This window comes from Equus quagga, chromosome 1 (genome assembly GCF_021613505.1).
Source record: "Equus quagga isolate Etosha38 chromosome 1, UCLA_HA_Equagga_1.0, whole genome shotgun sequence".
Taxonomy (NCBI): Eukaryota; Metazoa; Chordata; class Mammalia; order Perissodactyla; family Equidae; genus Equus; species Equus quagga.
In genome coordinates this window covers 71042671-71054953 of record NC_060267.1, presented here as the reverse complement: position 1 = coordinate 71054953, position 12283 = coordinate 71042671, and the positions used below count along the sequence as shown (strand labels likewise).

Below are 12283 nucleotides of genomic sequence, written 5' to 3'. Positions count from 1 at the left end.
AACCTATCCGCTTGTCCGGCCCACAAACTGAGAAGAAAATTAAACACAGAATTGTTTGTTGCTTGTTTGCATTTCCCAGGGTGTGAAGCGCTGGGTTTCAAACCCTCAAGATCCCTACATTTTCCACAGTGCAAAAATTTTTACCTCCATTCTGGTTTAAATGAGGGAATCCTGTTCTCCCCAGAAGAGACTGTCCTAGTCTAAAAATCTGAGGTATGGAGGCTCTTAAACTAAGGAAACAGAATCTTTATCTGTGTAATGCTGTAGCCCTCCTTTCGATGATAATTCTCCCCTGGGAAAGAGCTTACCAGGCCAGGAAAATGTGGTGGACCGAGCCAAGGAGAAAATTTCGGCAACAGATTTTCTCTGCTAATTGGCTTTCTTTGCTAGATCATTTACTTTTAAATGCAATATTTATTTTCAAATGCATATAGGATAAGAGGATTCGTCTTCTGGCCTTGAAAACATCATTCTAGATAAAGATGGTAAACACTAGATTCTAATTTCTTCAAGAGAAATATTACGACTATGTATCTTACTCTTAGAAGTTAGTATTCTGTACTGAGACATTTCAAAATAAACAACCTAAAAAGAGGAGTTTTTAAAAATTTCTTCTTACTGTCTCAGAACACAGCCGAGGACACAGAAAAGCCGAATTTAACATATTGCTGTCAGAATAGTTCAAAAGTTTTTAAGATAATCCGATTAAGCTTAGAATTTCTCTTTAAATAGCTTAATGACTGTGTTGGACCTAAATTTGGGAGCTAACAGTGTAACTTAAGTGATCAAACCTAACGTTTCATGAAAAAGATTTTAATTAAATTTCTGAGAATTGATTTTTAAATGTCTGTGATTCATTTTCTGCTCTAAAAACTTCAAGCCCCAATGTTTGGGCTTTGAAAGGCAATGGATTTGGCTCCAGAAGAGTCGACTCTTCTCTCCATTTGGTTTTGGTTTGGCTTTTGGTTATTTTTGTTTGTGTTTTCTAGGTTGTTTCATTACAATGCCTCGGTCAGGGCTGTTCGCTTACTTTTTGTCCAACTGTTCTGAGAGGACAGAGTCATGAAAGATTTTATTTTCTGTCTCCTTCACAGAACTTTTCAAAGAAAGAAAAGAAGCAGGTGGAGGCAGAGAAGGGACTAGGAAACAGAGACCACGCCAGTGAATTCTCCAGCACTGAGAAACGTTCTTTTTTTGTGTGTGCTGAGGAAGATTAGCCCTGAGCTATATCTGTTGCCAATCTTCCTCTTTTTTTGCTTGAAGAAGATCAACCCTGAGCTAATGTCCATGCCAATCTTTCTTCACTTTATATGTGGGTCACCCCCACAGCATGGCTGACGAGTGGAGTAAGTCCACACCCAAGACCTGAACCCACAAACACCAGCGGCAGAAGCAGAGGGTACAAAACTTAACCACTACACCATGGGGCTGGCATGAGAAACGTTCTTAACAAGACAAGGGCCGGGCTCCCGGATGAGCTGCTTTATTATGGCAGTTCTGCTCACTCCCTTCATTCTACAAGGAATTCTCCCTGGGGGGCATTTATCCAAAAAATGCCACAGTGACACAGGAGCCATCAACAAGTAACCAGATGACGGTGGTTCACTGGGGAAATGGCACAGCAGAGTGGCCACGGAGCTTTATTAGCGCTCCGAGGAAAGACGGCTAACCTGGACAGGGACTAACAGACCAAGGGGCAACTGAGAGCAGCTCTGGACTTTGAGGATGATGAGGGCCCCGGGGGGAGAAAAGGCATTTCAGGGAGGCAAACAGCCCATGACGGTACATCACACATCGTGTGTTCAGAGACTTGAGAGCACACGCCGTTAAAGTTTAGGGAGGGTGGGCTCAGTCTCTAGGGATGTTCCTGTCAAGTCTGTCTAGGGCCAGATGAGGAAGAGTCTGGTACATCAGGCTAAACCTCCTCTGGGCAAAGGGGAGCTGCTGGGGGCTGGGGGGTTGAGCAGAAGCAGAACCGTGGTGATTTGTCAGCAAAATGGATTAGATGCAGCAGGGAAATTCCAGGGGGACCACGGAGGACACGGAGGGGGACAACAACAGCTTGGAAGCGACGGCAACAATTAAAATCTATAAATGAGTTGGGTCTCAACTAAGGTAGCCCAAGTCGGTAGTAGGAAAAAGATAGCGGAGATATTTAGGAATGGAAAAGGTTAACTCTGTGGATGCCTGCATGCCCAGGTCAAAGAAAATGAGGGAGGAGCTGAGGAAAACCTAGGCTGCGAGCTTGGGAAGCTGGGAAAAGTGATGAAATAATGCGGGGGAAAATTATGATAAGAGTCTGGGTGGACTGAGGTTCTTGACAAGAAAGGGGATTAATGAGCCTACAGCTGAGAGCTGAAAGGAAAAACAGGCTTCCAGCTAATGGACTGTTCAAAAGGAAAAGTACATTATTCATTCATTCAACAAACACTTGTAGGGCATTACCACGTACCAGGCAGATCCCATACCAGGACCTGAGGATATGGCTGTGGACAAAACAATAGATCCAGGGGCTGGCCCGGTGGTGTAGTGGTTAACTTTGCACACTCCACTTCGACAGTGCAGGATTCATGGGTTCAGCTCCTGGGCGTGGACCTACACACCGCTGGTCAAGCCATGCTGTGGCAGCATCCCACATACAAAATGGAGGAAGATTGGCACAGATGTTAGCTCAGGGCCGATCTTCCTCACCAAAAAAAAAAAAAAAAAAAGAGGAAGATTGGCAAGAGATGTTAGCTCAGGGACAATCTTCCTCACCAAAAACAAAAAACAATAGGTGCTGTCCTCATGAAGCTTACATTGCCCTGGAGAATACTGGTGATAATAGTAATTATCATGTATTAACGATCCAGTCCTGTGCTAAACACTTTACTTGAATGATTCCACTTATGATCTTCACCACTTTAAGTAGATACTATTAATAGCGCCATTTTACAGAAAAAGAAACAAGCAAAGTGAGGTCAAGTCACTTCCCCAACTAGAAAGCAGCAGAGCCAGGACACAAGCCCAGGGAAGTGAGTGCTAAAGCCTGCTTTCCTACCCTCCGCACAGGACTGACATGAAGGAGAAGGCTGCAGTTTCCAAGAAGATGGGCGTGGAGGCTCAGAAAAGCGTTGCCACCTTGTGAAAGTTCCAAGCCCCTCTCACAATCAGTAGAGATTTCATTGCAAAAAATGTGGATACTTAAAATCATCTCCTGCTTTCACTTTCTGAAAAAGTAGCTTTTCCCGAGTCCTGCGGCAGTTTCGCACAGACACCCCAGGCCAGGGTGCAGCCAGGCCCCTCGGGGTGCCCCGTGCCCAGATCTAGTGCCCAGTGTTCACCTGAGACCTTTACGCAGCCTCCTCAACCCATCACACCCCTCCATGGCTCCATGTTAATCCCCTAGCATTAATGGTTTCCATCACATCTTCTGCCAACTAATGCAGTTTGTGCCGGAAAAAAAAAATCTATTTTATAACTCCAAGGACATTAATAATTAACTTCCATACCACAAAACTTGTAATATCAGTTTGCTGTAATAGTCACCAGTATTTAAATCTCCTTTAAAGGGTGTCTTCTATTATTATTATTTTAGAGTGCAATTTAGTCATCAAAGCTTTGCTCAGCCTCATGTTTATAAATTATAGAGGGCAGGATTTAACTCTTCTGGACCTACCAGTTGTGAAGCGAGGGAGGGTCATAACCCTGTTGTCATACCAGGCACCTGCCTTGACCGGAGATCATTTGCGAACTTGAAGTTCCTTACCTCTTTTAGAAATGTGAGGCGAATACAGACATTTTCCTTTATGATGCAATCAGAGGAATAACCAGATCGTTGCCTGCCACGAAGAGGCGCTGACTTTCTCCTCCAGAAGGAAACCCCAAGTTGGTCTTTTTAACCGAGCGTCAGAATCTTGTCTTGATTATATGACATAATAATAGTGGCTTTCCAATTCATCTGTGTAATATTGTTTTTTCATTGCGGTGGTTACTTTTGCTTAAAGGAACGGCTACTGCCTTAGATAAATAAGAGCTAAGCAGGAAAAATCTCCCTCACTGGCTACCTAAGTGGGAAATTCCAGGTCCTAACTTACAGGTTCACATCTGAGAGGGACGGCTGCCAATTAAGGGGCTCATCCAAATTCACTGGGGTTTAGGAACCTTGGCCTGGGTGGAAAAGTGGGTAACTTGTCCATGCAATCCTCCAGTCCTAGCACCCCAAGAAATTTTTGCCATCACAATGGAAGGAGTGGGAGGAGGAGGTAGCAGGTGTCTTCCTTTCCTGGGTCCTCCTTTTGAAAAAGACAGTATTTTCAAAGTTAAAGTAACTGGCCTGCTCCTGTGGCATGGGGCTGAACCCCTCGAGGCCCCGGGAGGGAGGGGTCGGGACTTCCCTACCAAAGCGTGCCCCTCCCCCCAGCTGCGGGCCGTCGCAGCGCTCGGCCAAGGCCAAGTTAGAGGATGGAAGTCATCTTTCAAGGGCGGCCGATTCTCTGGAACCAGAGGGATTCCTGGCGTTGGCAGAGAGGGCCGAGTGGATTCCAAGACTGCTTCTGTGGTCCTCAAGGACTGGAAAAGTCAAGGCCAACATATTCTGGGGAAACCTCATAGGGACCAGAATCGCAGGACTGAAACAAACAGGTGAGAGAGACTTAAAAGACGGGGCTGCCACAGCTCAGCGAGGGTGAGCGCACCCTCTGCCGAGCGCTGGGGCTTCCCGCCTGTCCCGGTCCTCCCGCCTTTTGCTTTCCCGACTGACACCCGGCCGGATCGACGGCATTTAGTCCTGAGGGGGCTCGGGGAGAACGCGGGCGGAGCCGGTCCGCGCGCCTGAGTCCAAACTCAACACCTCGCCAGCCTTTAACAAGAGACACCGAACACCACGCTCACGTGTAAAAGGAGAAAAAAAAAAAAAAAAAAAAAAGCACTGTTTGCAAAGATGAGGGCGAAAACATTTCCCGACTGGAAAATTACTGATCACAAACTAAAGGGAGAGCGGGGGTGGGGAGGCAAAGTTATACGACTGAAATAACGATCGCCGTTTCCTCTTCTCTTCCCGGTGGGCAGGGACGGCTGCCGCAGCTCCGGGGGCCCTTTTCCGGGAACCCGGGTCCCACCGCATCGCTCCACTTCCCGGTGCCTTTCCAGCTAAGTCCCTTTCGGCGGGCCGACCGCTCAGAGCCCGAGCCAAGGGAGCGAGCTGCCGTGTGACCTCTACCTCGCCATTTCACCTCTTTATGACTCAGTTTTCTCATCCATAAAGTGGAAAGGAGAGTGCGTGGCTTGTCAAGGGCTTTGCGATTCCCTGGTTGAAAGGTGTCCCCGCTCCTCAGCCCTGCCCCACCCCACAAAATAAATCTGGAGCCCTTTCCCTCCCGTCCTCGCTCCTTTAAATATCAAAACCATAACTCTGTTTCCGATTCCACCTCTTTCCGCCCTTTCCAGGCGAGGAACACCCCTCTGGCCTTCGCAGGCTCCTAGGCCCCACCACGCAGTGCAGGGCACCCCCTCCTCTCGACACCGACACCCCAACCCCCACCCAGCCGAAGAGCCCGCGAGGAACCGCGCGGGGCCCGGCCACGCGCCGGCACTGGCGCTCGGGGACCCGCGCGGGGCTTCTGCGTGCGCAAGGGAGGGACGCAGGGCGGGATGAGTCACGCGGATAATCGCGCTCTTCTCCAGCGCGCAGACAGACCGGCGAGCACGTCCCGGAGCGGGGGTGGGGGCGCGTTACCGACCCCCGCCCCCACCAGCCTTCTCGGCCCCGGGCTTCGAACCCAGGGAGCGAACCGTGGCCACGCCGACTGCCCTGGGCGCGCGACTGCCGACCCTGCGCCCCGTCCCCCGCGCCGGGACCGCCGCCGCCACCACCGCCGGCGTCAGCCCGGCTCCTGCCCGCCAGCTGCCGGGCTGGCGTCACGGCCCGGCCCGGCCCCGCCTGCGCCCCTCCCTCTCCCCCGCCCCCACGTGCGCAGAGTTTGTTTATCTAGCTGCCATGGCAACGCGCGGGGGACCGCGGGAGGGAGGGGAGAAGAAAGGGGGGGCGGGGCCTGGCGGCGGGCCCCTGCGCTCGGCGGGTAGGAGGCGGGGGAGGGCGGGAGCCGAGAAGTTATAAGTAAGGAGCGCGCGGCGGCCGCCGGCAGTTCCCCGGCCCGAGAGAGCGAGCGCGGCTGCGGGCGCGCGGGGACCAGAGGCGGTGGCGGGCGGCGGCGGCACCGGGAGCCGCCAAGTGCCCCTCCCCGCCCCTCCGGCCCCCCACCCAGCCACCCACCCGCCCGCGGCCAGCGCCCATGGCCGCTCGCGCCCCGCGCAGCCCCCCGGACTCCGCGCCCCGCGCCGCCGCCCAGTCCGCAGATCCGCGCCACCGCGGCCAGTCTCACCTGGCGGCGCCGCCCGCCCGCCACCTCTGCCACAGCCCCAGCGCCCACGGCGACAGCCGCGGCGACCGCGACAGCGGGGGGGGACGCTGCTGAGTCGAAGAGAGCGCAGCCTGGCCACCGGACATACTTACTCGCCTTGCTGATTGTCTATTTTTATGAGTTTACAACTTTTCTAAGAACTTTTGTATACAAAGGAACTTTTTTAAAAAGGCATCTCCCATTTATATTTAATCCAAAGAAGACGGACCTCGGGCAATTTGGGGGTTTTGGTTTTGACTTCGTTTCTAAGTCTTCTTCTTCCTCTTCGTTGACTTTGGGGTTCGGGTACCCCCACTGCTTCGGACTCTCGAGGACCTTCTGGGCCCCCACATTAATGAGGTAGGTGCAGCGCGGGGCGCGGGGAGGGGTGACGGCCGGGGGCACGCGCCGGAGCGGCGGTCGAGGGTGGCCCCCTGACTCCTGCCTCCGTGTGCACCCGACCCGGCCCGCAGGCAGCCACCTGGCGAGTCTGACATGGCTGTCAGCGACGCACTGCTCCCGTCCTTCTCCACGTTCGCGTCCGGCCCGGCGGGAAGGGAGAAGACCCTGCGGCCAGCAGGTGCCCCGAATAACGTGAGTGTTGCCCCGGGCCGTCGGGAGCGTCCAGTGGTCCTCTGCGGGTGGGGTGGGGACGAGCGGAGCCCTGGGGTCACCGCGAACCACCAGGCGAGGGGCAGGAGTGGCCACCGCACGGGCTCCGCAGCCTTCCCAGGATGGCTTCCGCGCCCTTGGCTCAGCTGTCTGTGCGTGTGGTCCGGACGCTGCGGAGCCGCCGGGGGCGCACACCGGGTCCGCGCACGTCCCGTAGCGCGCAGGCGGCAGGGCGGGCGGTGTCTGTGTCCCCAGACACTGGCTGGGCCCGAGTGAGCTTAGCGCGTAGGCGTCCCCGTGGCTAGGGCGCACCAGGAGAGCCTCGGTGTCCCAATTCCGGGGGCGGCGGGAGCGTCCCCGGGATCTGGCTGGGGAGGGACCCCGGCTCGCTAGCCGCGGCGCTCCCTCACACGCAATCGGGCAGGCACAACATTACATCCTCCATATCGGCGCACCGCCTCTCCTTGGACCGGGTTGTGGGCCAAGATTGCAGCGCTAGCGCCCAGAGTCCCCAGGCACTTCCTGCCTGCCCGGTCCTCATGCCTGGGCGGTATAGGTGTGGTAGCCCGCCGGTATGTCTGGTGGCAGCAGGGGGACCACGACTGACAGCCTTTCTCCCGTGCTGTTCCCGCAGCGCTGGCGGGAGGAGCTCTCCCCCATGAAGCGACTTCCCCCGGTGCTTCCTGGCCGCCCCTACGACCTGCCGGCGACGACTTTGGCCACTGACCTGGAGAGTGGCGGAGTTGGCGCGGCTTGCGGCGGCAGCAACCCGGCGCTCCTACCCCGGAGGGAGACGGAGGAGTTCAACGATCTCCTGGACCTGGACTTTATCCTCTCCAACTCGCTGTCCCATCAGGAGTCGGTGGCCGCCACCGTGTCCTCGTCGGCCTCGGCCTCATCCTCGTCCTCCCCGTCGAGCAGCGGTCCTGCTAGTGCTCCCTCCACCTGCAGCTTCAGCTATCCGATGCGGGCCGGGGGAGACCCGGGCGTGGCGCCGGGCAGCACGAGCGGCGGCCTCCTCTATGGCCGGGAGTCTGTGCCCCCTCCCACAGCTCCCTTCAACCTGGCGGACATCAACGACGTGAGCCCCTCGGGCGGCTTCGTGGCCGAGCTCCTGCGGCCCGAATTGGACCCAGTGTACATTCCACCGCAGCAGCCGCAGCCGCCAGGTGGCGGGCTGATGGGCAAGTTTGTGTTGAAGGCGTCGCTGAGTGCCCCTGGCAGCGAGTACGGCAGCCCGTCGGTCATCAGTGTTAGCAAAGGCAGCCCGGACGGCAGCCACCCGGTGGTGGTGGCGCCCTACAGCGGCGGGCCACCGCGCATGTGCCCCAAGATCAAGCAGGAGGCTGTCTCCTCGTGCACGGTCGGTCGGCCCCTAGAGGCCCACTTGGGCACTGGACCCCCTCTCAGCAATGGCCACCGGCCACCTGCGCATGACTTTCCCCTGGGGCGGCAGCTCCCCAGCAGGACTACCCCGACCCTGGGTGCCGAGGAACTGCTGAGCAACAGGGACTGTCATCCTGCCCTGCCACTCCCCCCGGGCTTCCATCCCCACCCAGGGCCCAACTACCCACCTTTCCTGCCGGACCAGATGCAGCCACAGGTTCCACAGCTCCATTACCAAGGTCAGTCCTGGGGTTTCCTACTTCCAGCTCCCGAGTGCCGGCCCTCCGGGGTGCATGGGATGATGCTGACCCCACCTTCTTCACCCCTAGAGCTCATGCCACCTGGTTCCTGCATGCCGGAGGAGCCCAAACCAAAGAGGGGGAGAAGGTCATGGCCCCGGAAAAGGACAGCCACTCACACTTGTGATTATGCGGGCTGCGGCAAAACCTATACGAAGAGTTCTCATCTCAAGGCACACCTGCGAACCCACACAGGTAGGAGGACAGGAGCTGGGGAGAGGAGGGGGTTGGTGGCCAGCTCCATCAGCTAACTGGGCGCTCCTTGGGACCTCGCTTGGGATGTGGGGCGCAGTCTATCTCCTCCATCTCCTGGATCACAGCGGAGTACAGCAAACTGGCGCCTGCTTTTTTGCCCAGGAGCCTTTTGCTTGATGGATGGTATCAGTGCTTGAACGTGCAGTTTTGTTAGGCCTTTGAAAGGCAGGGAGATTCCAGGCGGCCCTGGGCCTCTCCTAGCTTGAGCAAAGCTTGGCCCTTGTAATCAAGAAATTATACTTTGCAGTGCAACAGCCTGACGGGTTTTTTTAATCCGATTTTCATTTTCTAGCCTGTTCGTTGGTTGTTCCCTTCCCAGATTCACCTTCCCTTCCTTATAGTTCTATTCTTAATAATTAGGTTTTATTTAAATTACACGCATTTAATGGTTAGGATTGCCGAGATTCTGGTTTAAGATCATCACTGCAGAGAATTTCGATGTTGATGTAAATAGGCGCGTAAGGTCATGTAGGTAAAGTTCAGTAAAATAGCAGAGGTGTTAGTACAGAAGTAGTCTCCTGTGGCCTTTTAGACCTAATTGTAGTGGGATAAGATTTTATTGCTTTGTTTGGGCTAGAAGAGATGCACCAGCAGACATGATTTCCGAATTCATTTCCACCACTGTCCTGTCTTGGCTCAGAAGAATGAAACTTTTATCCCTGTAGAAGTGTAGGTTTAGGTGGTTTTGGTACTTATCTGTGTTCCCCTGAAAAAAGAATACTTAAGACACATTGCGTATTCCTGTTGATGATCTGAAACCTAATACGGCCTTCAGTGGTGTAAAGATGCTCCTGGATCCTTTCCAAGCGGGGTTGTTTAGCCAGGCCTTCACCGGCTTCCCTTCCCTTTTCCAGGTGAGAAGCCTTACCACTGTGACTGGGACGGCTGCGGGTGGAAGTTCGCCCGCTCTGACGAACTGACCAGGCACTACCGCAAACACACCGGGCACCGCCCCTTCCAGTGCCAGAAGTGCGACCGGGCCTTTTCCAGGTCGGACCACCTCGCCTTACACATGAAGAGGCACTTTTAAATTCCCGAAACAGTGGATATGACCCACACTGCCAGAAGAGAATTCAGTATTTTTTTTTTTTTTTTTTTTTAACCTTTCACACTGTCTTCCCGGGGAGGGGAGGAACCCAGCTGGAAAGCACTACAGTCGTGGTCAAGTTCCCCAGAGTCAGCTTGTGAATGGACGATCAGGAGACAATGAGGAAACCAAAAGACAAATCAAAGAACAGATGGGGTCTGTGACTGGATCTTCTATCATTCCAATTCTAAATCCAACTTGAATATTCCTGGACTTACAATTGCCAAGGGGGTGACTGGAAGTTGTGGATATCAGGGTATAAATTAGATCCGTGAGTTTTGGGGGAGGGGAAGACCAGAATTCCCTTGAATTGTGTTGCGCTGCAATTTAAGCATAAACATCACCTTGTATTCTCTTTGCCTTCTAAAAGCCATTATTATGATATTAGAAGAAGAGGAAGAAATTCAGGTACAGAAAATGTGTTTTAATCGCCTAAACGATGGTGCTTGGTGAGTCTTGGTTCTAAAGGTACCAAATGAGGAAGCCAGAGTTCTTAAAACTGCTGCATACTTTGACAAGGAAAATCTCTTTTTGTCTTCCGATCTACATTTATGACCTAAGTCAGGTAAATACACCTGGTTTACTTCTGTAACGTTTTTTATGCAGACAGTCTGTTATGCACTGTGGTTTCAGATGTGCAATAATTTGTACAATGGTTTATTCCCAAGTATGCCTTAAGCAGAACAAATGTTTTTTTCTATATAGTTCCTTGCCTTAATAAATATGTAATATAAATTTAAGCAAACTTCTATTTTGTATATTTGTAAACTACAAAGTAAAAAAATGAACATTTTGTGGAGTTTGTATTTTGCATACTCAAGGTGAGAATTAAGTTTTAAATAAACCTATAATATTTTATCTGAACATGGTTTTGGTTTCGTTTCGTTTCGTTTCGTTTTTCCCCTGGAGAAGCTTGTCACAGATTTCAGTTTAAACACAATGGGTAGGGCAAGTGAAAATCACACGGGAGAGCCAGCTATCTCAACAGAGATTAAAAGAAGACTTTTTTAAAGACTACTTAGTTTTTCAGTAAGTACTTTCAATGTCTTAGGCGCTGAAAGGGCTGAGTATTTGAGATAGAGAATTAAACTTACCTGGTCTTAGGTCGCTTTTCCAAATTGTATATAAAAGGACATGACAGCAGTTTCCTTACCTGAGTATTAATTTCGAGGTGGAAACAGCTCAGTCGTTCTTCAATTTGCTCAATTTAATATAAAAGTAGTCATAAAATCAACGTACACATTTCAGTTTTACATTTTAAAACAGCTTTATAGTTTGTCTTTAAAATTAAATGAAAATACAAAAATCTTCTCTCTTCGGAGGCCTGGCCTTGTGCTTAGAACAATTTAAGTAACAACAGCGTTCCCACAGCGCACAACCCTAAGAACGTGGTTCCACAGTGCCCTCCTGAGGATTATGGGACTCATTTATGCTCAGTGTGTTACAGATACATTCCTTCTGGTTATATCCTTAACTAGTTTCTAGCAGATCCTTTTAAAACTTCATTGGTCCTCTGGAGATAGCCAGACCCATTGTTTCAGCAGACTGAAACAAAAATATTACAAATTACCCAAAGTCACCAAACTAAGGGGAAAGCAAATTTATGTCAGTTTTAAACGGTGTTTTTGTAAGTTCGTAGCATACTTCTGAAGTTGTTAAAGCTGAAAACTGCACTGGTACTTGCTTGAGGCGGATGTCCAAGAATTTGAGGCTCCTTTTATGGCTGTCACAAAAGGGAAAAAGTATTTGTGACACTTGACGACACTTTATATATTTGTAATGGTGATGCGGGTGACTAATTAACATTGTCAAGCAGACAGAAGCTGACTGGCATTTCCTTCAGACTGCTTATTAACCATTATATATAATGTCCAGAGGGGTGTTTGCACTGTGGGTGCGTTTCATAAATGGAATAAAAAAATAGAAATTCATAAGAGGTTCACGGTACATCAAGTATTTTCCTTGTTTTAAGAGTCCAGCATGACTGGAAAACATGGCATGTGTCTTAGCTTAAAAGAAAACAGGTGCATCAATAGGATGGAATTTTATGTGGCCAAGAACATATTCAAAGCATATTTAATGACATGGAAAAATGCTCATGGTATGTTAAGTGGAAAAAGCAGGATATGAGACTATAAACAGTAGGATTCTAATTGTGTAAGTTTAAGTGTGGATGTGCGTTGAAGGAGAGAGAAGCAATAGAAAATTAAGAGAAAAGACTGGAAGGAAATACCAAAATATTAATACTGATTTTCCCTGGTTAA

At 51.4% G+C, this 12283-nt stretch overlaps 1 protein-coding gene across 3 annotated transcripts; it reads left to right on the top strand.

Moving 5' to 3' along the window:
• Nucleotides 1–6160: 6160 nt before the first annotated feature.
• Nucleotides 6161–10883, top strand: KLF4 (KLF transcription factor 4). Of its 3 annotated transcripts, XM_046683425.1 has the most exons (5): nt 6165–6740; nt 6854–6974; nt 7627–8617; nt 8708–8872; nt 9787–10883. In XM_046683425.1, the coding sequence occupies exons 1-5, from the start codon at nt 6736–6738 to the stop codon at nt 9960–9962; spliced, it is 1458 nt and encodes a 485-aa protein (XP_046539381.1). In that variant the 5' UTR covers nt 6165–6735; the 3' UTR covers nt 9963–10883. The 3 variants fall into 3 exon arrangements, with proteins under 3 accessions (XP_046539373.1, XP_046539389.1, XP_046539381.1); XM_046683417.1 differs by having other exon boundaries at nt 6161–6740; nt 7627–8872; XM_046683433.1 differs by lacking the exon at nt 6854–6974 and having other exon boundaries at nt 6164–6740.
• Nucleotides 10884–12283: the final 1400 nt, after the last annotated feature.